A 25,939-nucleotide genomic window follows, 5' to 3' on the forward strand; every position below is an offset into this window, starting at 1 on the left:
TCAGCCACGGGACCAAGCCGACACTTGGAGAGAAAGGCTCACAGAAATCCTGGTTGACTAGGGCCTGAAGTCCAACTTCCCTTTGTATGGTTTAGTTATGCAGTATAGTGGTTGTTTAAGCCCCTTGGAGTTGGGTATCCTGTTACTTACAGCTAAAAAATCCTGACATACCAAATCACCCCTCACCCCAGAAAGTGACTCCCCTCACCCCAAAAGGGAGCTCCCTTTCCATGGGGGGGGGCTGGGTAGGTTTCCCTCAGGGGCCCAAATCCAAATGTAGTCCTTTTCTGCTTTCCTTTCTTCTCTCAGTGCACAATTTCCATTTCTGGTCACCTTTCTTTTCTTCCTCGTCTTTTTTTTTTGTTAAGGCAGAATTAATTTGAATTTTAAAATTAATTTTCAACTTAATTTTTATTTTATTTCAGCAATACATATTCACAAGTTAGACAGTTAAATACTTATTAAGAGGAAAAAAGAAATCCCCACCTTATCCTCCCACACCCAACTTCTCTCCAAAGGCAATCCCTGTCAATCTTGCTCACTGTTTCTTCTGGGCTTTATCCTCTATTGTTAAATAACATTTTTATACAGATATTTGTCATTCTTTAGCTTTAGTTATGATGAATTTTCTGTGATAAAATATAGGAACATAGATTTATTATACCCCTCCCCCATCATACACATCCTCTCCCCTTCATTTCCTGAAAAAACTTATATCACCGTATTTTGCTATTTACATTCTCTATGTAAATATTGTTCACAGCTGAGCCATGTAGTGTACTATGGTTATATTTCCTTTCTTAAACAACAGTTTCTTTTCCCCTAGCATTTAATAAGTGCATTGTCTTTTCATTTGCTTATTTTCCTATGTATTTTTACTAGTTCATCCCACGCTATCCAAGAAAAATATAAGTCCCTCCAACGTGTGCAGATCAATTAGTTTCTTGTTTTTCTGCTATGCACAAACGTGCTGGGAATTTTCTTCATCTTACTCCTTGTTTGCTAGACGTCATGTTTTCCTTTATCCTGGTTAATCTCTTATTTTAGAGAAGCAAATTCTCCAGTAGGTTTCTAATAAAAAGTGTGAGGGTGATAAAAACGTTGAAATCTTTCATACTGAAAATGTCTCTATCTACCCTCTCATTCATTGTTGGTTTCTCATGTTCAGGCCCTTTCCTCTGATGTGTGGTCCTCATTGACTGCTCATAATAAGAGTGACGCTCTAACAGGTTGATTAGATGCTCTCTATGAGTAGAAGGGATTAGTTGCAGTGTGGGCTTCCTGTTGGGTAAGTAATAAGGCCGGCACCAGCTTTTGTGTTGGGAGAATACCCAAAAGTCTGTGTCTGTTGGTCTTTTTCCTTGAGTCGGGCAGTTTCCCCATAGGAGGAGCCTCCAGGCTTCTGTCTTGACAAGGTATGAGTCTGTTGGCATTCTTGCAGCTGAGTGAGGGAATGGCTCTGGGGCTCTTGTTCTCTATGAAGACTTTCCTTCAGTCCCTTGCTAGCTTCAGAACACCACCCTCCCACTCTCCACTCTATCTTGGGGTCAACAACTCCAAAGAGAAAACCTCAGCCTTCAGTCTTCTCATGAGAGTGAGAAGGGGTAGGTACCTGATGGGGGAAGAGAACTCTTACTCAGACTTTCAACTAATCCTTATGGAGGTTTGCAAGGGGAATGGAAGGGAAAGCACCCAGCCAACCTCTCTGCACAGAGGTTCTTAAAACTGTGTGAACTTGAACAAGTTTCTTGATTTCATCTGTAAAATGAAGATGAAGGGCTTTGGTGTGAGGGTTAAATGGAATTAACGGATGGGAAGTGCCTTGGGCAGTCTGCCCAGCACAGAGAGGGTACTCAATTGTTGGCAGTACAGTGGTCATGGTGGTAGCAGTAGGTAGTCTCCTTAGTCTTGTTTCACTGGACAGAAAGGACCTCCCTCCCACAATCCAGTGCTTTGCTACACTCTCTCAAAAGAAAGCCACCCTACTCATGTTCTGCCAAAATGTTAATAGAATTTCAGGGGTACCACAACTTACAACTTTGCAACTTACCTTCCACCCCACCTTCTCTGTGAGTGCCCAACCAAACCCTTAGCACCACCTCCTCTGTTCTGGCTCCCATCCAAATGGATTAACCTGCAGGATGGGAACTGCAGTGAACAGCCCGAACCCAAATCTCAAGAGTAAAATGGATCCCCTTCTCTCCTATTCCACACATAATCCCTCCACCTGCTAGGGCAATGCCCCAGGTCTTCCTCCTACTCTTTCTGTTTTCCTCACCCCCTGACAAGAGAGAGGCATGCCCTTTGCCTTCAGTGTGCTAGAGACCCTCTCCTAGTGCAAAATGAAATTCTTTTTTCCCCTTTCTCTCTTCTCCCTGTTTTTGTCCCACTGTTCTTGTTGGGGTCCTTGACTCTGCTTTGTTAGAGGACAGCCTTCCTCTTCACAGTCTAAGTCTTTCCCCTGAATTCTAAGGATGCTTTCCTTATCTGCTCTGGGGCCTCCAGTAGCTTTGTTAATTGGCTGTGTCTCAGGGGATTGAAGAGGGAAGAGGAGCTGGAGCTAGGAATGTTGGGGTGGTCTTAAAATTAAGAATTTAGAATGCCTAGTGTGCCAGAGATCTGGTACAGGATCTGATGAGAAACAGCAGTCACCGTTCTCAGCACTTTTTCCCAGTCTGACATTTCAAGTTGCAAGACTCTAATAGGGATTTTTCCTGCTATACTCTCTATTTAGACTCAAACACTGAAGATACACCTAATGAAAATTTTGAAGTAGGTCTTATCAACAAAAGTCATGGTCAATTAAATCTTGGGAATCGACCTTTGTTGGAAATGGTATAAATACACAGTCATTTGGAGACTACGTGTGAATGAAGGTGGACACAAGGATATAGGAACAGCGTCACCTAATAACCCCTTACACTCTTGTTTCCTTTTTTAACCACACACACACACACAGGAAAGCTGCACTTTGTTTGCTGTGAATGACATTTCCTGAGTGCCGACTTTAGTCTGTCCTTAAAATTCTCGCTAGCAAAGTAATAGAGCAAAGGGTTGAAGCAGCTGTTGGCCGCTGCCAAAGCCAGTGTGATGGCCACAGCTTTATGTAGATTCTCTTTGCATTTATCCACTCTCCACTCAACTACGTGGAGGGTTCTCAGTATGTGATACGGCAGGAAACACAGGAGGAAGATGATCAAGGCAATGATGATGGTGGTTAGCGCCTTCCTGTGAGAAAGACGCAGCCCTGATTCTGGGACCTCCGCCTTTAACAAAGCTCGAATGATCAGCAGGTAACAGATGCTGAGTGTGCAGAATGGCAGCAGAAAGCCCACCACCAAGGCAATGTGGTTCATGGTCTTCAGTTTAATAACTTTATTAGGATTCAGCTCCAAGCACAATGTGACATTGCCCTTCAGCTCAGAGCCATTTTTCAGAAGCACTGTGGAGGAAGCCATGATAAAGATCCATATGACCCCACATAGAATCCAGGCATTCTTGACGCTGGTGGCATGAAGGAGCCGGAAGGGGTGAACAGTTGCCAGGAAACGCACAACGCTCAACACAGTCAGGAAATAAATGCTGCTGTACATGTTGACATACATAGAAAACGACATAATTCTGCAGGTTAGGTCCCCAAATATCCAATTGGAGCCTCTGAGATAATAGTCAACCCTGAAGGGCAGCGTGGTTATGAACAAGAGATCGGAAATGGCCAGATTTAGCATGAAAACATTCACAGATGTGGACTTCTTATAAGGTTGCAGGAAAACATATATGGAAAAGCCATTTCCCAAGGCTCCCCAGATAAATATTACCAGGTACACGATGGGGTAAAATTCTCTCTTGAAGGTTTCAATTGTACAGTTCCTGCTGCTATTGTGATTGCTGAAGCTGCCGTTGGGTTCCATTTCTGATATGGAGATGGACGGAGGTAAGGACACAGGTTTTCTCTCCATGCTGAATTAAAAAGAAACAGATACAAAAAGTTACTTCCTGCGTACATTTTTCCAGGTTTTAATGAAACAGAGAGAAATACTAGCTTTTCTTTGAAACGTGAGTCAAAAAATATTGCCTATATTTTACTATATGCTTACACTTTTACTGTATGCTTATACTTTTACTATATGTCTTTACTATATGCTTCATTACATTTCATGATAAATTTCTGGAATGCAGAATAAACATTAATTTATTTGGTTGAAGCCGAATCCTCAAACCGGGGGGACTTTTGCCCAGTGCCCAAATGAGTATCATCCAAAGCTTGTCTCTGACCCTGGAGAAAGTCATCAATTACACAGCTTCTGCTCTGGAAGCTGACAAAGATTCTCTCCTTGATCAAACTCTAGCCAAGGTCTTCTGAGTCCTCTTCTCAACCAGGTGTCAACCTTGGCCTACACAGACTTGAATAACAGCTAACATAAAAGTGCTGATATGGTTTTTAACAGCTCAAGTCTGCACCTCTAGGATGACCATACCCTCCCCTTCTTACATAGCCTGAGAAAACTCAAGGCTGCTGAAAGAATTTTCTGTTTGTTCCAGCCCACACCTGGACACAGGGCCTCTGCCTCCAGCCTCTGTGGAAAGAGGTTAGAGCCTAACCTCTATAAGCGCCAGTTAGCAAACCCAGATGCTTTTCACTTGGATCAATCTTCCCTTCCCACTTTCTGTAATTTTTTTTAAAATTTATTTATTTTATTTATTTATTTTTGGCTGCGTTGGGTCTTGGTTGCTGTGCAAGGGCTTTCTCTAGTTGCAGCGAGCAGGGGCTACTCTTCGTTGTGGTGCACAGGCTTCTCATTGCGGTGGCTTCTCTTGTTGCAGAGCACAGGCTCTAGAGCACAGGCTCAGTAGTTGTGGCACATGGGCTCAGTAGTTGTGGCACACGGGCTCTAGAGAGCAGGCTCAGTAGTATGGCACATGGGCTTAGTTGCTCCGCAGCATGTGGGATCTTCCCGGACCAGGGCTCGAGCCCGTGTCCCCTGCATTGGCAGGCAGATTCTTAACCACTGCGCCAGCAGGGAAGTCCCTGTTACTGATTTTGAAAAGGACAGTCTTGTCCACACAGCCCTGACTTTGGAGCAAGGATTCAGATATAATCTTAGGAAAAGCTTATATCAGGAAAGGATCTGAAAAAGTAGACTTTTTCAAGTAGACTTGAAAGCAATCAAGTTCTCAAAATTTTTGACCATGAAGACCTTAAAACCACTTCTCCCATCTCAAGACCAACAGGGACTATAAATTGCAATGAGAAGGGCAACCTGGGACCCCGCCCTGCACTCCTCCTTCACTGGGGGTGGCAAGCGTGCAAGGACAGCTACAGATGCTGGGGAAAGTCCCTTATCATAGGCAGAGAATGGGATCCAGCAGGTATGAGCACAGACAAGAGATCATAAAAAAGATGGTAACAGTTGCTCCACAAGGGAATTGAGGGATATGGGGGGACCAACAACAGACCCTAGCAACAGGGACTTCTTGAGCAATTGGGGAGGAAGGCAGAACTCATGAGGGAAGGTCAGTGTGCAAGCAGCAAGGCCCTTGTACTTCCAGGTCATGATGGAAGAAGAGGACTTTGGATCTGAGAGGAGGGTTGGCCATTGCAGGCAGGCCCTGAGTCCTGGAGAACCTCAGTGCTGGACAATACTTTTGGCACAGAGCCTCAGGCCAGGGATACCAAGACAGAGGCCCTTTTCCCCTGTTGAGGTGGGGACCAAATCTTGGGGAAAAGAGAGATGCCCAGTTTTAGAATCGAGGCACCAGATCAGGATCAGACCTACCCCAAGGGTAACACTGAGTCCCAGAGTTACTTCAATTCCTCTGCCTCAGATTGGGATTGGTTCTGGGCCCTGGAGGGGCTGGAGGGGGACGGGAGTGGGAGTGGTCCAAGGCTGTCAAACAGCCCCACTTGTAGGAAGAAGATAACTACAGAAGTTGGGACTTTGATTCCAAGAGCATCTTAATCCTTGGAAAGCTAAAGAAAGAAAATACACAAACACCCTTCCTAGAAGCCTCATTTAACTAACAGCCACAGACTAAAAGCAGGGCCAGCTCAGATCCAAAACTCCATTAAGCTGGCCACTTTCTCTTGAGAAATCTTTTAAACACTTTGGTTGTTCTTTTCCGCCCATAAAAAATACACTTGACTACACCACACTGCAAACTTTCACTAGACTGCTAAAAAAAAAAAGAAAAAAGAAAAAGAAATGGCCTGTTAGAAGTGTCTGTAAAAATCAGCCAGACCAATTAAGTATGTGACAGGAAGCTGAGAAATATATGAAGAGGTAAATTCAAGGAAAATTAGGAACTAAATTGACAGCGTAATTTGCACCGCCTTAGAGGGAGAGCACAGCTTCCTGGACTGAAATCGGTCTTGGAACAAAGAAAGAATTGAGGCTTTGTCTGCTGCAGCTTTACTGATAATAAAACAACAAAGAAGAAACAATGCAAAGCAGCAGCAGATGGAGATTCCAGATTGCAGTTATGAAGAAAACTAAACATGCCGCATGACCAAAGTCTAACGAGGATGAAGAGCTTATGTGGATGATTAGGATGTTTTCATGGTCACTGCAAAGCTGCAACTGTTCAAAACCTCACAGAAGTTATTTTTATTTATACTTAGAAAAAAAAATATTTTGATGCCTTGCCAGGATAGACCTTGTCACACATCCTGCCCCCATCATCAGCACTGACTAAGACTGTAAGTCCACAGGTGTGCTTACCTTCGGTTCTCAGGTACAAGCCTGTGACCTGGCAGCAGAGCCCAAAGACTGAGGCCCTAAGACACAGTGACACAGTTTGAGGAACTGCAAATATGATAGTCTAGGTGAGGCATAAAAGGAAGGATGAGGTAGGCAGAGGGTAGTTTGAGAATGACTTACATCCACACTGGGGAGTTTGATCTTGGGTTTTATCTTGAGGGCAATGAGAGCCCTTGAATTGTGGGGAGCAGATCTGCATTTTAAAGGTGTGATTCTGGCAGGGATGGAGGACTTTTTGGAAGAAGGCAAGCCTAGGTCCTGAGAGACACGTGGGGATGCTCTTGTGATTGTCCAGGAAAGAGGGGGTGAACATATCTGGATGAGATTGAGAGTAGAAAGGAATGAGAGTTGACTGGAGTTGGGGATGGACTAATTATGGAAGGTCAGGGGCAGTTGGAGGTGGGGATGGTCAAGGACCCTCTCATGTATTTTGAGGGGGAGAATGGTACATTACATTGATAAAAAGAACAGAAGAGGAATAAGAGGAAATTGCTGTTTGGGGTGGTAAAATGAGTTCAAGTTGGGGCATTATGAATTTGAAGCACTTATGAAACTGTCAACTACAAATTGGCACTTGCCATCTACCTCTACAAGGATTAAATCAGGTGCCACTGCAGCTGCTGACCTTCAACACCCCCTGAAAGGAATTCAGAGTGGAGATCAGGAATGAGGCACCTGGTGCTCTGAGAAAAATTGGCAGAACAGGTCTTCAGATAGTTAAGATATTTTCAGGAGCTGATTTGATGAGCCCAATTCTTGCATCTTCTCATATCCAGAAAAGCACTAAATTCCTTCATGGTGACGTCTGCTCCTCGTGACTAGCAGTAACCCTGATGAGAACTTCTGCAAAAATATGTGCTTGATTGCATGTATTCCCCCTTCACCAAAATCACATATATATTGACCTCTTCCCCCCCACCGCCACCTCTTTGGAGCAGTTTCTCAGAGCTATCTGAAATGCTGTCTCCCGGGCTGCAGTCCTCAATTTGCCCCAACTAAAACTTAACTTGCAACTCTTACATTGTACTTTTTTTTTTTTTTAAGTCGACAAAACACACGCAAGAACTGTCCCATTGCAGTCTAGAGCCTGATGAATTTAGGGGCCATCAGCACTTGGTACCTGAAGCCAGAAGAGTGGAGGAGCTCCTGCAGGGGTTTAAGAGCAGAGAAGGAAAGAGGATCAGAACAGAACCTTGGGGAACATCAACAATTATGGGACAGGCAGAGACAACGGGAGCCTGGAAAGACGATTGAGAAAGACTGGCCGAATGATAAGACACGAATCAAGAAGGCAACTTCTGGGAATTCCCTGGTGGTCCAGTGGTTAGGGCTCCACGCCTTCACTGCTGAGGGCCCAGGTTAAAAAAAAAAAAAGAATGCAACTTCAAGGAGGGGGGAGTGGTCAGTGGGGATAAAATGTGTCAAGTGTCAGGAGATTTAGCAATAAGCTTATCAGTGTTCAGAGGGGGTGGGGCGGGACTCCAAGGCCAGGAAGCTGATAAAAGAGCAGGGGTTGAGAAAGTGACCACTTTCTCAGAGGAGAGAGAGAACATCTCAGCTCAGCTTCTGTGAAGGGTTTGTTTTTGGAGGAAGTCAGGGAGGGAAGATGCATTCTTTTCTCTTGAGACACCTTCTTACTCTCAGCCCATCTCCTACAAATGACTGCAATGTCTTCTTCTGTTCATTTCTTGTCCTATCTTTTCAACATCAGACACCTGAACAGGGCTAGAGTAGAATGTACACCGAATCTGAAGTCCAGTAGACGTGATTTGACTCCCAACCGTCCCACTTTCTAGCTCTAAGACTTTGCACCCCTTGTCCCAGCAATACCTGTATTTTCATAAACGAGATTCAGCTAGTGGAGCCTGCCACAAAGTGACAGATGGTGGGAAAAGCACAGAAGTCTGGGTCCTGGTCTGCCAGTTTCTAGGTACACAGGGCCTTGGCTAACACATCACTTAGCTTCTTTGGGGAAGTGTGTCTGTAAAATGCGGGTAATGTTGCCCCTGGACCCCACATCAGGAAAGAGCTCTGAGAGGAGCAAATGCGATAATGGATGTAAAAGCACTTTGAAAACCGTAAAGCTGGCATTATTGCTATTATTTTGCTGCTCCTCAACGCCAGGCAGCGGAAACCTGGATTTGCACTTCTTCGGGCACCTACCTGTGCCGTTCACTCTGCTCTCTTTTACCTCTGCCTTTCCCCTCTTCTCTATCCCCCTTCTCCCCGATCTGCAGGGTGCCCAGCTCTAGTCAAGCCAAATCCTCTTCTTCAACACCTGTATCACCTTCTGCATGTCACCTTACCCAACTGACACTTCTCACGGGTCTCTCTCTTTTTTTTATCACTCCTGCAGCACTTGTAAATAAACTACAGCAGCCTGAAATTAATTCTTCATGTGCTTTGACAGATACATCTTAGGCAGACATTACACTGGCCTCTCCAGATTATGAGACTTGCAAGAGGAAGGGACAGTCCTCTGCTGATTTTGCATACCTTATTATGCCACACACATATTTGAGGGAACTCGGTAAACTCTTAATCACTAGACAAATGAGAGTTACCATAGCACATAGCAGGCTCATAAAGTGCACGTGTTAGACACAGATTACAGAATCTGATGGTCCAGGTGATTCACAGCCCCATTAGTCTTCTTCTCCTCCTCACTTACGTCTACGTCCAACCGCCAAGTCCTTGTGGGTTTGAAGTTCTCCATAGTGGGAAGTTTCTGTTTTAATAACCCAACCTGCAAATCACAGCTCTCTCCACAATAATGCTCTTTATCTTCCCTAATAACTTTAGAGCATAACTTGGATTTTAGCTCCCAGAGCTACTGCATACTGTGCAATGGCAAATAGAACATTCTTTTTGAAGTTCATAGAAATGTTGGTGTAAGGTCATAGAGCCAAATCTGCCACTTTCAAGCTTGAGAATCTTGAACAAATAACTTATCTTCTCAGAGTCTCAGTTTCCTTATCTGTAAAGGGCATAAGGAACGTGAGGTATTTTGCACAGGGTGAGCACACAATGACGTCTACTACTATGATTAAATCTCAAAGTGTGGGCTTAGGCATATGATTAAAGAGGCGAAAAGTATTTGTAAAAATATAAAAGCAAAGGCTGAGAGATGATTTAATGATAAAAATGGTGAAAGGAATGACAAGGATTCCTCTCTGCTGCAGGGAAGAACACAAACTCTGGTTTGAATCCTGGTTCTTTCACTCACCAGCTCTCTGTGACCTTGGACAGCTGCCTTTATCTCCCTGCCTCAGTTCCTTACCAGTAAAATGGAGATAATGAAGACAATAGTCCTTACGTCTCTGGGTTGTTGTGAGGATTAAGCAAGAAAAGCTGTGAGTGGCACTGAGGTCAGAGTCTGGACCAGAGGAGAAAGCAGCATATGTTAGTGAAACCGAGCAGGGGCTCCTGGGCATGGAAGCCTTTCTGTCCCCCTTTTCTTATAGGGCACAGACTCCAACCTCCATGACCTTCCCTGAGTTCCAAAGGGCAGATTCAAACAGTTGCTAATCCGGGAAGGTAAGGGATGCAAAGACAAGGGAGGAGCAGCCAAGAAACAATAGTGCAGCCTGGGGGCAGGGTCCTGGTTCTGCCTCAAGGGATACACATAACAATGTCTTTAAGCTCTTCATAGAATTAAAACCCAACAAATGGAAGATGTCAGCATTCTTCATACCAGAGAAGACCACCTGAGGCCAGATTAAAGAAACCAGAGAAGCTCATTGAGAAGATTACCCGAGGGACTTGCCTGGCAGTCCAGTGGTTAAGACTCCGTGCTCCCAATGCAGGGGGCACGGTTTGATCCCTGGTCGGGGGATCTAAGATCCCACCTGCCGCATGGTATGGCCAAAAAAACAGGAGAAGATCACCTGAGACCAGATTAGGAGTATAGGTGCTGCACACACGCTAATCTTGTTCAGCAGCCCCATCCTTGAATCGTTTGCTCTAAAACTCATCAAATCCTCCTGGGTTGGGACACACAGTTTCAATGGCAGGAGTCCACTGTGTCCCCCATTGCCTGGCAAAGCAATAAAGTTATTCTTTTCTACTTCACCCAAAACTCTGTCTCTGAGATTTGATGCAGCACCAGTGCACAGAGGCTGAGCTTTCAGCATCATTAGCTGTTATTATTGCAAAAGCTCACAGACTTAGCTCCCTGAAGCTGTGCAGAGAGCATTCGACCCTCTGGATTGGAAGATCCTACAACCTCAAAATCCCAGAGGCCCTGGAGTGCAAAACTAATACGCCCCACAAAACAGAGAAGTATCAGTGAGGGCCTCCTTTTTGAAATCCAACACTGCTGGCTCAGCCCTCAGTTGTAACAGGCTCCAAATGTGCTGGTGGAAACGTAAAGCTTCGGAGACTTCTTTAGCCTCCCAGGAACAGTCTTGCACTTTTAGAATTTTTTCGAGGGATAAAGTGAATTAAATGCTTGGAGACCAAAACAGAAATACAAATGAAAAGATCTGAGATTACAACCTCTTTTGAGTGAGGAACTGAGCTGGTCTCCAGGCTTCCGGAATAAATGGGGGGCAGCGAGTGAACAACATGGGGCCCTGTTTCCACGGACTCAGCAGCTCGGAGCATTCTGCTCTCTCATCCTCTACCCTGTCTCTCCCAAAGTGCCTCAGAGTGCAGGTCACGTCTCACACCACCAGCCTAATGCTCCTTTGCCTTCTCAATGCCATTTACTTCCCCACACCTCATAGCTGTGAAGTCAGCCCATCGTTGAAAGGGATGCTTGCAGATCTGCTGTAAACCAGTAGGTGTTAAATAGCACTTATGACTTTGGAAGTCCCCCAGGAGCAAATTCTCCAATTTATTTTCTCTGTGCGGCAAAGATCTCTTTAACAGCTCTGGGCCCCAGAGGGGACTCCTCAGCCAGGGTCCTGGGCCTGATAATTCTCCCTGCTATCCTGATAATTCTCCCGGATGACCATGAAGTTACCCCTCCAGGGCCTATGGCCTAAGTAGAGTTTCATTGTCTCATATCTGTCCTCTGGCTAGGAGTCCACATTTGGAAGTTGCAAAGCTCGTAGGGCCCAACCTCTGGGATCCCAGATCCCAACCAAACTGTGCCAGACTTGCCCCAGAGCTCAGCAGACACAAAAGTCAGTGTGTTCTTCCTAAGATTTCGGGGGATTCCTGGAGAGCTTGAAGCCCTGAGGAGCTGTCTTTGGACCTGGTCTGTTTTCCATCAAGGGGAAGAGCTGAATGAGTCCTGGCAGCAAGGGTGGGAACAGTCCCACCCGGCAGAGGATCCCTCGGGGGACAGAGTGCTCTGAGCAGTTTCCCGCTTGTAATCGCCTCCTCTCACTGGCTTCTTTCACAAGGAAACTGTCCAATCCCCCTTCACCATTTCTCCCCAGATTCCTCAGGATTCCCACCAGGATTGGGCCAGTAGGAAGGGGGATACTGGTGATTAATCAGTCTTTCAGCCCTGCTTCCTGACTAAATTCTAGAAAGTTCAGTTGAAGTTCAGAACCCTCCCAAATAACTTCTGAATTTCATTATCTTGGTTTTCTATTTTATTTCTAAAGACCAGACACACTCTATGGTATTGAGTTTCCTAATTAGAATCTTTTCTTGAAATCACAGTCATTGGGTTGTCAACTTCTTAGTGATTTCTACCTGCTGCCGATCTACATGTGCCCTTGAGCTGGCACCTGCCTGTCTCTCCTTCTAGCACTTGCCCTGATGCCTGAGAACCCACCAAAGCCTTCCTTGCCTGGACTCTGCCTCAGGCTGCTGGGCCCTCTTGAAATATTGCCTGTCAGGCCCCGTTTGGGGTGAGGCTGGACATGCAGTGCGCAGTAGCTGTGGCCTTCTCCCACTAAAAGCAGAACTTTGCTCAGACCACAGAGTGTGTGGTAAAATGACATCCACCACTCCAAATGCACATGGGCAGATGGAGGAAGAAACACCTCAAGAAGAAGTGTATTGCCAGAGCTGCCATCAGGACAAAGGTCAGCGTGGGTGAAAACTGATAATCTGGAGAGTGTTGGTACGGTCAAAATATCAGATCTTTTAAGTAGCAGCGTCTTGCTGACGGTTTAGCAACAGCTGCCTTTTTTCTCTCTTTTGCTGACAAGCTTTTCCCCTCTATTCACTTGATCGCTCAGTTTGCATGTTCTCTTCTGAAATTCCGTTCTTGAGAATTTCCCTGTGCAAAAAGGTGCCTGTGGGTTATGGACACTTTCGGGGATAACTACACCTTAAAACTGGAGTCTTTTCACAATTTCATTGTTTGTTGTTCTCCCAGAGAACAACTTATCCCAGGGATAAGGCAGGGCCTGAACCCTAGCAGAAGGTTGGCATCCAAGCCCATGAGGGGCCTCTCTGCCTCTGAGAGCGACACGTGTGGCAGTATCTCGACATCCTTCTTCCCACCTCCATCCTTGTTGAATTGCCTTATTTCATTCTCTAATATTCTCCCACAGCTAGCATTTCTTCCATGTTCATCCGAACCACTAACACTCAGGCTCCACAATAACCAAACAACCACAAATTCGACACAGAGAAAGCTTAACATGTAAGGAGAGCTCTGGGCTCCTTGGAGATACGGCTTCATTTTTTTTTTTTTAAAGCATTATTTTGACTTAGTGCTGTCTTCTCTCTGGCTCTCATAACTTCTCGGTTTTTCTATGTTTAGAATATATAAGCCTATAAAGCTGATTGTGGATTTAATTTTACAAAAATACCTGAGCTTTTTTAAAAAATTATTTATTTATTTATTTATTTAGGCTGCTGCGAGTTTTTGTTGCAGCACGTGGGATAATCGCTGCGGCATGCGGACTCTTAGTTGCAGCATGCATGCGGGATCTAGTTCCCTGACAAGGGATCGAACCCAGGCTCCCTGCATTGGGAGCACAGAGTCCTAACCACTGGACCACCAGGGAAGTCCCAAGCATTTAAAAAATCATTTTCTAATGCACTTCATCAGTGTATCAAGGAAGATTGGAGGTATCTGTTATTAACCCAATTTCTGATCCAAGAAAGGCCACAGAATCGTTCTGCAGCTGAGTCTCTGATTTCCAAGTCTTCTGATTCCAAAGACAGAAAATCAGCAAGTATTATCTCAGAGGCCATTGCCCTACTCATTCCAATAATTTCCAAGGGATTGTGTCAGCATTAGGACTCTCCCTGTCCACAATCAAAGTGACTAAGTGACATGACTCAGGGGCTCCCCCAAAGCCCACTCACTCAAATGAAAACTCCCTCTCTGCCTTTCGCCTTGGCATTTCATATCCCATCATTAAATTCACTTCTTGGAGCAAAGGAATTATTTACCAAGGTAGTTAGTTACACAGCATAGGATTCCTGGAAAGATTCCGAGGTGTTCAGAAGTCATAGGAAAATTTGGGGAGTAAATCCCAACAGGATCCAAATCCTAGCTCTAGCCCTTACTGGTGGTGTGGGCATTAGCAAGTGCTCAGCCTTTCGGTGTATTGAGGGGACCAGGCAGGCAGCACACTGAAATCCACGCCCCCCAGCTGCACCGAGCCTGGCACATCGTACACTTTCAATGCGTTAGCAAGCCTGTGCGAGCCTGACTGCTGCCAGGGGAAAAAAAGCCTGAGAACTTTTCAGTATGCCAGGGGCAGGATGTCCGTAAAGGATAGTAAGAAACTGATGAGAAGAAAATGTTTTCCTATGTCTCAAAAAATTGCAAACCAGGGGAATTGCCCAGGAAAGAGCCCTAGCCAGCTGCCAGTAGCCTGGGGACAGTGGGCTTGTGTGACCTAAAAAGGAGAGAGCAAGGGGCAAAGCACACTGCCGGCTCCCCACTCCCCCAGACCATCCTGCTGCCCAGTGTCTCCTCTGAGGCAGACATGCCCTTATTACCGAAGGTTTCCACCAGCCCCTCCTTCCATCACAGGGGCCAGCTCAGGGCCCCCCAATACAGGCTGTCACCTCGCCACCACTCTCCTCAGTAAAATCCACTCCAGCCTCGTGGAACTTATTTCAGTGCTCCGAACATACCAGGTTCTGTCTTGCCTACACGCTCTGAGCTCCAGCTCATCACCTGGCTCTCTCTCACCAGCCTCAGGTTTTTTTCTAGAATCCTCTAGAAAAAGCCTCCTCTGACCCCTCCGGGTCTTGACCGGCTGCTGATCCAGTGCTTTCTGTCGTCACACTACCCCACGGGGCAGCCACTAACTCCTGCTTATCCCCACCCACCAGAATGTTTGCTCGCTGAAGGCTAGAACGCCTTACTTGTCACTGCTGTATCCCAGACGCTGGCACAGCTCATGGCCATAAACATGCACAAAGAAATGACCAGTGAGTGAGCAAATGAAGCTGTGATCCAACACCCCCTCATGTTACGTCTCACTGTACTGCCTGCCCAGATAGCCCCTGGGGAAAAAAAAATTCCCAATGGCCTTTCGCAACGGAATGATGTTAGTGCATTTTTCCTCACAAACGTTCTGTCTCTGAAATTCAAATCTAAGATTTGGGGACAGGAATATATAGGGTCAATGGCATGGGGGCAAAAGGAAGACTACAAAAGGGACGCCAGCATCATAGGAGGTGACCCTCTTTATATCTCTGAGGGTTGCAAATTGTCTTTCTGGCTCCGGGCCAACAAGTTCTGCTACAACTAACCAGGCGAGTCGCCTTCAAACCTCTCAAGAGAATTTGTAAGAGAACAAAGTTATTGTTGAGGTAAGACTCAAAATGAAAAGAAACCAACTTACTTCAAAGAATCTGTGATGCCTTCAAGCATTCTGTAGCTGATTGTGTTTCCTGTACCAGAGGGGCAAATGAGGTAAAATGCTCTCTCTGTAGCCTCACAGGAGGATACTTACATGGGAAATAGTTTTTTTTTTTAAATGATAAAACTATTCTTGTTTTTATAATATACAATAGGAGTAATAACCTGGGACTGGACCGTTTTCATTTTTCCCAGCTTAATTAATCTTTAAATGTCCAGAGCAAATAGACTCCCCACCCCTTCCCTTCCTTCCTCTCTCTTCCTTTCTCTGCTCTTCCCTTGGCCCATTCGCCCCTCCCCTCCCTTCCTCCTTCTTGTTCTTCCTCAGATCTGCTTCCTTCTTTGAAACCTCTCCTTGAAACAGTAAAGATGTAAAAAGCTTCTGCACTGGCCCTGGCTCTTCCTGAGGACCCTCCAACTTTGGGATTCTTTGGTTCCAGGTTGCTGCTCCAGCCTCCGTTTCCTTTGTCAGAGGGGTCAGCCCTTACTGCCACTAAGTCATCCAATAGGAGACGTTTTCCTTTAAAGGTTGTCCAAGATTGTACTACTTTCTCCATGGGTCAGTGAATATAAAGAGGTTAATAGGTTCAACAGAGAGAAACAGAAGCCGTTAACTAAAGTTCACATTCATTGGTGAATTAATTTATTTACACCTGTCCATTTATTCTTAATGGAGCCCATGTACTGGGTTGCCTGCAAGGACTCCATCCTCAGGCATTCTTCATCCAGTAGAAGGAATGAGACTCACACGTAAGTAATTCCAACACAAAGAAGGCAGTGGGCAGCTCCCTGAGAACAGCACAGATATAGTGCTGGGGGTTCTGTTATGGATTTGATAAGCCTCTACAGCAGAGCTGATCAACCCAGGCCAATTCTTGCCTTTCTCTGCATTACCCAGCTTGGCTGCTGTGTTAACCAGAGCTCACTGGGTAATTTCACAATCCCTTGTTAGGCTTTCACCTTCCAGGCTTAGCCTTGGGGGATTAGCACGTCTCAGATGTCTGGTGTGCATGACAAACTAGAAAAGCAGGAGGAGTCCCTGAGTCTGGAGCACACACAAGGCACTCGAATGCCCAAGGGGATCCTGACACATAGAAATGAGTACACCGCAAAAATATATCACCTTTCTTCCCAAACGGGTGTTGCTTACGTGATGAGGGTACCCTTGATGACCCCAGGTGGATAGGCAGGAAAGATGGTATAGTGAATGAAAACATGTGTTTTAAGTTAGATGGGACCCAGGTTCGACCCTCAGCTCTGCCTCTTGGTCCCTCTTATTCCTGTACTTCAAGACCCTCATCTGCAGAGGGAGGACGGGAGTGAGTATTGCTGAGGAAAATAGATGTAAAAAGATTAACTTGGTGCCTGACACTTGGTAAGTTTTCAGTCGATGCGAGCTAACAATAACAGGAAGATTCATGACAAGTAATGAACAAAACTCATCAAGAATTAAATGACTGGCTTCCTTATGGCCAAGGAAAGGAGCTGGGACCATTTCCTCTGGAGAAGAGCCAACCAGAAAGACAAGAACAATTCTATTTAATTTACTTTACATTTTTATTACACAAGCAGTGAATGTGGTTAAAACAAACAAACAGAAACAAGGTAATACAAGCTGAAATAAACTTAAATTACTAGCTTTACCACCAACCAGACATATATAAATGTTTGTGCCTTTGCTTCCTTTCATCTTTCTTCAAATATACATATTTTTTAACAAAAATGAGTGCATATTTTAATGCAGTTTTGTACCTTGCTTTTTTTCTTATCGCTAAATCATGATCATTTTTCTGTGCCAACTAATAAACATCAATGTCATGTAAATAGCTAAAATAATATTCAATTATATAGACATAACAAAATTTGAACAAATTTTTCACAATAACCATTACTCAAGCTGTAAGGAAAGGGCCATGTATGTGCCCTGAACTGAACCAGATTGGGCCAACTCTGGTTCTACCCTAGGAAAGATCCTGTGTTCTATTGGCCTCACTTTCTTATTTTAAAATAAGAATTACACACTCCAGCACTCAAGGCTATTCTGTGGATCAAATGAACTACTGTATGGAAAGGGGTTTTGTAAACAGTGAAGTACTCTGTGATGTTTATGTTCATCAAAGAAGGTGCTAAACAGATATTCTCCTCCATCAAGTCAAAACAAGAAGAGACTTCCTTAACGTGCTCTTGATCAAGTTAGGTTGAATCAAAAGAAGTACATCCCTTCTGTAGGCTAGGAAAGCAGCAGTGGAGGCTTCAACTTGGTTTAGCTGCCTTTGTTCTATTCTCAATTCCTGATTGGAGAAAGCAAAGCAACAGCTCTGGTTTGGAAATTCTGTCCACTTTCCTTCCGGGGACATAAGGTCCAGAGAAGGTAAGTGCCAGGTCTATGATCCTGGAAAGGCAGGGCCGTCAACCTGCTGCTCCCCAATTCAATCCCAGTCTTTGCTTTTTAATATTAACGAAATTTATACCTATTAATAAAATTTAATTGCAGTGGCCAGCTATTAAATGCCCACCTTATCATTCATTGATCCTTGAAGAGTTTGCAAATGAAAGGAAGGCTGGCACCTTGGCGGAACACTAACAGACGCTGGGCTTAATTCTGATACTTTTAGAACATTCTGGAGCCTCCACCTCTCTAACTTCTAACCACCAATGCACTGGAAACAGACCCATCTCTTTAAAGCATTAGTAAATTGGAACTCTCAAGTAGATCCTCGTCTTAAGGGTCTATGGGATTGAGGTGGAGAATAGAAATTGCTAGAAGTTTGACATTTCACCCAAATTACTTTTGCATTATTTATACAGTATTGAAAGGAATATTTGGGTGGCTTGCCTGATAGTGTATCTCCCTTTCCCTTAAAATGTATTACTCTCAGGTATGGATCAGAGACAGGAAAATATTTCAAATAACCTAGGTCGGCTGTTATCACGCTTGCCACCCGTTAGAACCATCTGAGAAATTTTGAAAGTTAAAAACAAACAAACAAACAAACAAACCCAAAACCAAATCAAACTAAAACAAAAAACCTACAGATGACTGGCTCATCACCACCAAAGTTAATTTTCAATTATTCTAAAGGTAATTTTCTAATCTCCCCAGAATCAGGTGATTCTGACGGAATGTACAGCCAGAGTTGAGAACCACTGATTGTAGCCCCAAAGGTTATAAGCAGATTATAAACACACGCTTGCACAAACTCTTTCCCTCTCATTGTGCCTCTCAGTAAAACTACTGAAATCTACATTCTCAAATCTAACCTCCTCTCCTCATAAAACAGGACTCTGAATGGAAAAAGTATATATCTTACGTAATCAAATGACCCACTCTATAAAAATAGGAAAGATGCTTTATGGCCCCAAATAGGGGAATGCTTGGGTAAAGTATAGTAAATCTCCTCAATGCAATACTATGTAGCAATTTTAAATTATGATTATGAGGTATTTACAGCAATGTGGGAAAACGCATGCTCTAACGGAAAAAAGGAATATAATGTATCCATTGTGTACGAACACAACTATGAAAATCAACTAAAATCATAAGCAGACACACAAAAAAGAATGGAAAGAAATACCCTGAAAATATCAATAGAAGCTGTGGTTTTTGCTTCCTTCTACTTCTTTGCACTTTCCCAATATTTTAAAAAATATCATTTATCTGGTAGAAAAAAGTTTACAGTACAACAAAATAAACTTACTTTTTAAAAATTATTCTTCTTACTATGAAGCGATAAGCAAAGCATAATTCCTAACAATGAGTTAACAAAGCAAAGATTAAAATGCTCACCTGAGTTTTCTTTCTTTCAGCTGCGTTGGCTCTGTCTCCTCTACCTCTTTTGTCTTCCTCCTCCAAGTAATTCAGCTTGCTCATTTAAAAGAAAAGTGAAACAGCAAATTGTATTTTATGAACAGTGTCAGCCAATAGCAAGAGAATAAGGAACTCTGGTCAGAAAGTCATCTGTGCTTTATAGAACTTTGGTGTGAGCGCCGGTGCTGGCTTCCTTCTCAAGATGAAGAGGGTAAGATTTCCACTTAGGGACTACATCTAGAGGAAGAAACCTGCATTAGCCCTGCCCCTCTAATGACTGTTTTTATCTGCATCTTTCACAACAGATCAAGGGGATGTGATGGGCTAGACTCAGGGGTTTTAAGTGGCTTTTAGTTCTCCTAAATGTTTTTGTTTCCACACAACAGTAACATCAGCACCACCTTATATAAGTACAGCACTTGAGAGCTATTTAGAGCTATTTCCATCCCCCACTTGCTTTTTCAACTTACTTGCACATGGGTGGAGGCCTTACCCATTCTGCTGAAAATGCTGTCAAAAGTTATCAATGGCATCCTCATTGCTCACGTTAAAGGTCCTTTCTCAGTCCTCATCTTCCTTCCTCAACTTGTTTTACGCAGTTAACCACTGCCAGTTCTCCTCGTTTCTCCGACTCTCTCGGTTCTTATTCTATCCCTTGGATTGTTTCCTCTTTGCTTCCCTTTCTTTCTTTCTCTCTTTTTTTTTTCCTTTCCTTTCTGATTCTCTTCTATCCTTTCTCTAAATGTGAGCTTGCCCCAAAAGTCTGTCTTCTGACCTCTTCTCATCATATTCTCTTGCTTTTAACTATATTATCCACATCTATGGCCAAAATACAGCTTTTCTAGTCCCCGCCCAAGTGCATGCTCTCCCATTTACCCCCTCTAATCAAATGGCACTACAATGATTCAGCCAGCTGATATGACCATAAACCTAGAGATCATCCTTAACTTCTCTCTCTCTCCCACAGCCAACATCCAAGCCAACAATTTCATTGGTTCTACCTGCAAAATATGTTCTAAGCCTAACTATTTCTCACCTTCACGATTTCATTAAAATCCTCAGCATGTCTTGAATGTTGCAGTAACATTAGGCAAGAAATAAAAAGTGTCCAAATTGGAAAGAAAGAAGTAAGATTACGTCTGTTCACAGATGATATAATCCTATATGTAGAAAACTCTAAAGATTACACACGCGCACGCGTGCATGCGCACACACACACACAGATCTGCTAGAACTAATAAACGAATTTGGCAAAATGGCAGGATACACAAAAATCAATTGCATTTCTATACACTAACAATGAACAATCCAAAAAGGAAATTTCATTTATAATAGTATCAAAAAGAATAAAATACTTAGGAATTAACTTAACCAAGGAGGTAATAGACTCGTACACTGAAAATAAAACATGGTTGAAAGATATGAAAGACACAAATAAATGGAAAGATATCCCATGTTCATGAGTTGGAAGACAATATTGTTAATATACTACCCAAACTGATCTACAGATTCAGCACAATCTCTATCAAATTCTCAATGATGTTTTTACAGAAATAGAAAAAACTCCATCCTAAAATTCATGTTGTGAAAATAAAAAACAAACAGGGACTAGCCTTGAAAATTCGAAGAGCAAACAAAACCAGTTTAGTCACACAACTAAAGCTAAACTAAAATAAGTTAAATTAAGCTTAATTTATTTTGCAAGACTAACTTGACCTGAGTCAAATTGTTTTGACATTTTTGACAAACTTCCCAAAATCAAATTTTAAATTGGAGTCTTTCCAACCTGGAAGCAAGTTGGGATTTTCTAGAAGGCCCCTGGAACATCTCAAAAGATTTGTTTTCTCAAATAAGTTAAACTGATTTTAAAGGAGATAAGTTAAACTGATTAGGCTTATTTGATATGTTAAATTATATAAGAATCATTGTCAGTTAAGTGATACTAAGCTTTCTTTTTGTTGTATTTGTATAGATATATAAGTGTTCTAGAAATGATATGAAATTCCTAAAATTCTGATATGTTATCAGTCATAATTTTCAAATGTATGTCACAGAAATAACTAAATTTATTTGTCAATTGCGTTATTTGTGTGTGTCTGTATGCGAACTTTCACCAGATCTTTAACCATGGCTATTTTTGTCTTTTGTCATTTGTCGATGGTTATTGCTTTACCCTGATGCTTTTGCAAAAGTGTTCTTGCAAAAAAATGCTTTATCTTCAAAGAAATTCATGGAGAAGACCCTGACAAGTACTATAGAATGCAGGTTTCTGATAACTTTAAGATCATAACACTGAACTGAATAAGAATTCCTAAAACTCTGATGGAAAACTGATGAATTCATAAAACTGCTAACGAAAGATCAAGATAAACAAGAATTAATTACAGGATACTAAATGAACTGATGAGGATGATTATAATTTTTATGACTTCATTTAAAACACTGCTGCTTCTTTAATGTTTTGCTTTTGAGATTCAAAGAACCCCCTTTTTCTCCTCTCTTTAAAGCTATCTATCTATCTATAACTAACAACAGTTTGGTAAAGTATATCTTGGCAGCAAAGGTTAAAACATCTGTCTTTTTCTCTCTGCCTGATCCCTCCAGAATTTCTGAATTTCTTATTAAATATTCTTATTTTTCATGACAATGTACGTATTTGTCTATGTTCAATAAGAATCTAATCTCTTTATAATAGGACACAGTTAGACAGGTCCTTGTCTTGGCTTCCTGGTCTTGAGAGGCTTTTGAAAGTTCAAGCTGAGATTCCTTATGAAAAGTTCCAGCAGAGATTTAAAATAGTCAACATAGTCAGTCACTAGACTTCCCTGGTGGTGCAGTGGTTAAGAATCTGCCTGCCAAAGCAGGGGACACGGGTTCGAGCCCTGGTCCAGGAAGATCCCACATGCTGCGGAGCAACTAAGCCCGTGTGCCACAACTACCAAGCCTGCGTTCTAGAGCCCGCAAGCCACAACTACTGAGCCCGCATGCCACAACTACTGAAGCCTGCCTGCCTAGAGCCCGTGTGCTCCGCAACAAGAGAAGCCACTGCAGTGAGAAGCCCGTGCACCTCAACGAAGAGTAGCCCCCGCTCGCAGCAACTAGAGAAAGCCCATGCACAGCAACGAAGACCCAACAGAGCCAAAAATAAATAAATGAATTGAAAAAAAAGACAGTTAAAAAAAAAAATATATATATATATATATATATAGTCAGTCACTATTCTTGCTGCACTTATATAAATAATCAGGCCAAGTTTATTGAAACTAGACTTAATTTTCAAACAAATTAATCTTGTGATTAATCTTTATCAAAGCTAATCTTTGATAAAAAAGGGGGATGATTATAGAGAGAAAAATTGTATTTTAGTAATACACCTTTGTGGATATCAGATTCTAGTGCTGTTAATTGTCTTGCAGGTTTTGTTTTCTACCTGTTAACTGGAATGGAAACTGAATTCTTCTAGTTTCCTCCAATATTTGGCTTGAACTTTCCAAACAAACATTTCTGATTTTTTCCCACTATTTTGGCTTGGAAACTAAAACTGTCCTTTTCCAAAGCCATGCAAGATAAAGCTGGACGAGTTAAAGTAAACTTCAGAGAAATCATCACAACAGCTCATGTGGGGTCAATTTCATGCCTGTTGCTATGTGACCACTCAGAAAAATCACCCGAGACTTTCACACTGCAAACCAGGAAAATCTATCTGATTGCCACTGCTTGCCCTCCCTCCACCTGAAGATGCTCAAACTTGACATCTGGGAATTTTCCCAACTGGCTGCCCTCCAAACTCAGAGACTGAATTTTTTTTTTTAACATCTTTATTGGAGTATAACTGCTTTACAATGGTGTGTTAGTTTCTGCTTTATAACAAAGTGAATCAGCTATACATAAACATATATCCCCATATCCCCTCCCTCTTGCATCTCCCTCCCACCCTCCCTATCTCACCCCTCAGAGACTGAATTTTTAATTTGCTCAGAAACGGAATTTATAATTTGCTATTAACCTGTTTTTCTTTTGTTTACATGGAAATGCCTCTCATTAAATTACCTGATTGCTCACACCATATAGGAGCGTAACTTAGGTGGAAGCTCACCTGCAATAACATCTCCTGACTTAAAACATCCTCGTGTTCATCTTGTAACCATGAGGATATAAGGATATGTTTGCTAATACATCATGTTTTGTCTATGTAAATAATTTTTAAAAATTGAAACCCAATTACACATTATCCAAAAAAATTGTAGATTGATTTAGAGGTAAAACCTGAATCTGATTATAACCCATTTGAGTTATTTAATTGTTTAAATCTTGTCTCCTGGGGAATCTCTGCACTAGGGAATTTTCCACTCCTTGGGTTGGTCAAAAAGTTCATTCGGGTTTTTCCATATGATCTTACAGCAAACCCTGAACGAACTTTTTGGCCACCCCCAAATTTTCTTTATAGTCATCATATTAACCTCTCTAGGGCATTGTATACTCTCAAGGGTTTTTAATGCCTGTCAGCAGCCACTCTCACACCAAGTGGTATCCATTGTGGTCAGACTACTGGGAGAAATCAACAATAACTGCATAAATAATGAAGATGGTGACCACATGGCCCTCTGGCCTGATGACTCAACTAATGGACACAGTGAATATGCCATTCTTTGGCCTGACTATCCATCAGCGAGGGGTAAACGAGAATAACCCTATACTGGTTGGTGATACTCTCAGGCTGCTGAAAGAATGACCAAAAAGAGGAATTGGTAAAATCGAAAACAAATGGAGATCAGCCTTGAAAATTCCCTGGGCAGACAAAACGAGTTTAGTTACACAAATAAAGCTTAATTTAGTTTACTTGCAAGGCTAACACTACCTGGGTCGTTTCTTGCTCATGCCTCTGGAAATCATAAGCAAAACTTGAACTATTTCCCAAGACTGATATGAGGTAATCACTGAAAATTCTAATATTATAACCAACTTCTGTGAAGAATAAACAGTCACTACTTTCTCCCTATATAAGCTGCTTTATAACAGTATACTTCTGAGCCTCATTCCATGTTTTGGTTTGAATACTCCCAGTTTGCAAAGTATCTTTTCAGTAAGTGCACAATAAACTTTTACTTCTACTTCAGGGATTCACTGGTTTTGCTTCAGCCATTTCTGAACTTTTGACAATGTGGAATCTAAAGGGACCCCCAAATAGCCACAACAATGTTGAAAAATAAGAACAAAACTGGAGGATGAACACTTCCTGATTTCAAAACTTACTACAAAATTACAGTAATAAAAAAAAGTTTAGGCTTAGCATAAAGACAGATATATAGTTTAATGATGTACAGTAGAGAGCTCAGAAACAAATCCTCCCATATATGGTCCAATAATTTTTGACAGGAGTGCCAAGACCATTTATTGGCAAGGACAATCTTTTCAACAAATGGTGCTGGGAAAACTGGATATCCACATATAAAAAATTAAGTTGGACCCTTCCCTAACATCATATACAAAAATTATCTCAAAATGGATCAAAGAGCTAAATGTAAGAGCTACAACTATAAAACTTTTAGAAGAAAGCAAGGGAAAAGCTTCAGGGATTTGGCAATGATTTCTTGGATATGACACCAAAGGCTCAGGCTTTGGACTTCATTCAAATTTAAAACTTTTGTGCATCAAAGGACTCTATCAACAGAGTAAAAAGGCAATCTACAGAATGGGAGAAAAATACTTGCAAATCACACATCTGATAAGGGATTAATATTCAGAATATATATAGAACTCCTTTAACTCAAAAGCAACAAAAACAAACAATTCAATTTAAAAATGGACATAGGACTTGAACAGACATTTTTCCAAAGAAGACATACAAAGGGTCAATAAGCACTTGAAAAGATGCTCAACATCACTAATCATTAGGGGAATGCAAATCAAAACAAAAATGAGACACCACTTCAAATCCATTAGGATGAACAAACAACCTAATCCAAAAATGGGCAGAAGACCTATATAGACATTTCTCCAAAGAAGATATACAGATTGCCAACAAACACATGAAAGGATGCTCAACACCACTAATCATTAGAGAAACGCAAATCAAAACCACATTGAGGTATCACCTCACACCGGTCAGAATGGCCATCATCAAAAAATCTACAAACAATAAATGCTGGAGAGGGTGTGGAGAAAAGGGAACCCTCTTGCACTGTTGGTGGGAATGCAAATTGATACGGACACTATGGAGAACTATATGGAGGTTCCTTAAAGAACTAAAAATAGAACTACCATACAACCCAGCAATCCCACTACTGGGCATATACCCTGAGAAAACCATAATTCAAAAAGAGTCATGTACTACAATGTTCATTGCAGCACTATTTACAATAGCCAGGACATGGAAGCAACCTAAGTGTCCATTGACAGAGGAAAGGATAAAGAAGATGTGGCACATATATACAATGGAATATTACTCAGCCATAAAAAGAAACAAAATTGAGTTATTTGTAGTGAGGTGGATGGACCTAGAGTCTGTCATACAGAGTGAAGTAAGTCAGAAAGAGAAAAACAAATACCGTATGCTAACACATATATGGAATCTAAAAAAAAATGGTTCTGATGAACCTAGGGACAGGGCAGGAATAAAGACGCAGATGTAGAGAAAGG

The 25,939-nt window shown here is 42.4% G+C and overlaps 1 protein-coding gene across 1 annotated transcript; it reads right to left on the bottom strand.

Annotated features, from left to right (window-relative positions):
- Nucleotides 1–392: 392 nt before the first annotated feature.
- CYSLTR2 (cysteinyl leukotriene receptor 2) lies at nt 393–19,404 on the bottom strand. Its single transcript, XM_059902610.1, is given in 3 exon segments — nt 393–2,953; nt 2,955–3,960; nt 19,280–19,404. Coding segments are annotated over 2 exon segments (1,041 nt in total). The 5' UTR covers nt 3,960; nt 19,280–19,404; the 3' UTR covers nt 393–2,917.
- Between the last annotated feature and the right edge of the window lie 6,535 nt (nt 19,405–25,939).

This window comes from Balaenoptera ricei, chromosome 18 (assembly GCF_028023285.1).
Source record: "Balaenoptera ricei isolate mBalRic1 chromosome 18, mBalRic1.hap2, whole genome shotgun sequence".
NCBI classification, from domain to species: Eukaryota; Metazoa; Chordata; class Mammalia; order Artiodactyla; family Balaenopteridae; genus Balaenoptera; species Balaenoptera ricei.